Source organism: Austrofundulus limnaeus, unplaced genomic scaffold, assembly GCF_001266775.1.
Source record: "Austrofundulus limnaeus strain Quisiro unplaced genomic scaffold, Austrofundulus_limnaeus-1.0 Scaffold574, whole genome shotgun sequence".
Taxonomy (NCBI): domain Eukaryota; kingdom Metazoa; phylum Chordata; class Actinopteri; order Cyprinodontiformes; family Rivulidae; genus Austrofundulus; species Austrofundulus limnaeus.
Genome location: NW_013952976.1, coordinates 7,082 through 8,737, shown reverse-complemented (window position 1 = coordinate 8,737; position 1,656 = coordinate 7,082). Strand labels below are relative to the sequence as shown.

The 1,656-nt window shown below is 36.9% G+C and overlaps 1 protein-coding gene across 1 annotated transcript in view; it reads right to left on the bottom strand.

The window, feature by feature from the left end:
* The window catches only part of usp34 (ubiquitin specific peptidase 34), a gene marked incomplete in the record, with an annotated part of 159,254 nt that overhangs the window by 150,817 nt on the left and 6,781 nt on the right, over window positions 1–1,656 (bottom strand). The window contains 1 exon segment of the mRNA XM_014026634.1: window positions 728–1,268. Within this exon segment, the coding sequence (XP_013882088.1) occupies window positions 728–1,268 (541 nt within the window).

The following is a 1,656-nucleotide window of genomic DNA, read 5'->3' as shown; positions in this document are numbered from 1 at the left end:
TCCTAGAACAACAGGTCATGGTGGAGTAGCAGCTGTAGTTTATAAGTCATAACTATTAATTAATGCTAAAACAAATATTAGTTATAATTTGTTTGAGTCTTGTCCCTCAGTCTTTCTCATCCAAAACAGAAATCAGAAAAACCTCTGTTACTTATTTATCGTCCTCCAGGCCCTTATTCTCAGTTTTTGTTTGAATTCTCATATTTTCTGACTGATTTATTATTAAATACTGATAAGATTATAATAATAATTGGAGATTTTAACATTCATGTTGATAGTGAAACTGATGGCTTAAATATAGCTTTTAGTAATGTACAAAGTAATCCCTTTCTTAAAACATGAGTGGTCGACGTATGGCCTTTTCAAAATCAAACCTAAAGATCATATTCATTTTTTTTACTCTGTTCAGGATTTACTCACAGATTGACTATTTGTTCCATGTATGTTGGTAGGAAGGACCTTTTTTGTTTATGTAAAAAGTTGACAAAGTTCAATGCTCATTAAGCTGAGCAGGATATTAGGTCTAATATTTAGCTACAGATGCATCAGTTTGTTGTCAGCAACACAAATGTGCTGACTTGAAAAACAAGTCATCAAACAACTGTGTACGTTTTYTGACCTGTTCATCTGACAACAGCTAACAAACTAAATATTAGAACACATTGAACACAAACAACACATTGTTGCATTAGAACACATTAGTGATCATGTTGGTATGTCTCCTTACCTCTAAGGTGGGGTGTGTGTTGTGTTTGTAAGCTGTATAGAGGGGGAACTGTATTTGAAAAATCTTAGCAGTACACAGCAGCAGTTTTTCTCTCTCCTCTGTGGTCCAACAGATGAAGGGATCCTGGCTGTCACTGATGTCACTGCCAGTTGCAACACCATCCTCATCCTCCCTGGACTCACGACTGTCACACACAGGTCTCAGTGCTTCCACCTGAGCCTCCTCTGTGTGGTTGGACCCCTGATTCTGGCTTTGAGTCTTGTTTTGGTTTCCTTCAGGTGTGTCTGCATCCTCTTCAGCAGAGTCTCTCTCTACGTTTAAAGGTTCGTTCTCCCCTGGTGAGGGCGGCTGGGGTAACAAGTCAGGTGCTAACTCGTCTGCCCTCCATTCAGACCCGGTCCCTTTATGTGTGCGGTTTTGGGCACTGAAGAGTCTGTTCCTCAAGCTACTGATCTGAGCAATGACGAGGTTGATGAGAGCGTAGATCAGCTGATTAAAAACCTCTAAATGTTTATACTCTTTGAAGCAGCACAAACATTGTCTGCAAAAACAGCACAGAGAAGAAAGGATGTATTAAAAATGCAACAAGAACTGCTTTATCAAACAAGATGAACCAAAATCCCACAAAACACTTTAGGGAATAAAAAATAAATACTATTATAAAAGAACAAAGTGTATTGTTACAAAACATAAGTAAAAAAATTATATACAGTCATATGAAAAAGTTGGGGCAGACTTGCTAATTTTCATGATTTTCCTTTATAAATCATTGATTGTTTGGATTTAAAAAAATCAGTTAAATACACCATATAGAGGACAAACACAGTGATATTTGAGAAGTGAAATGAAGTTTATATGATTTACAGAAAGTGTGCAATAATTGGTTAATCAAAATTAGGCAGGTGCATAAATTTGGGCACTGTTTTCAG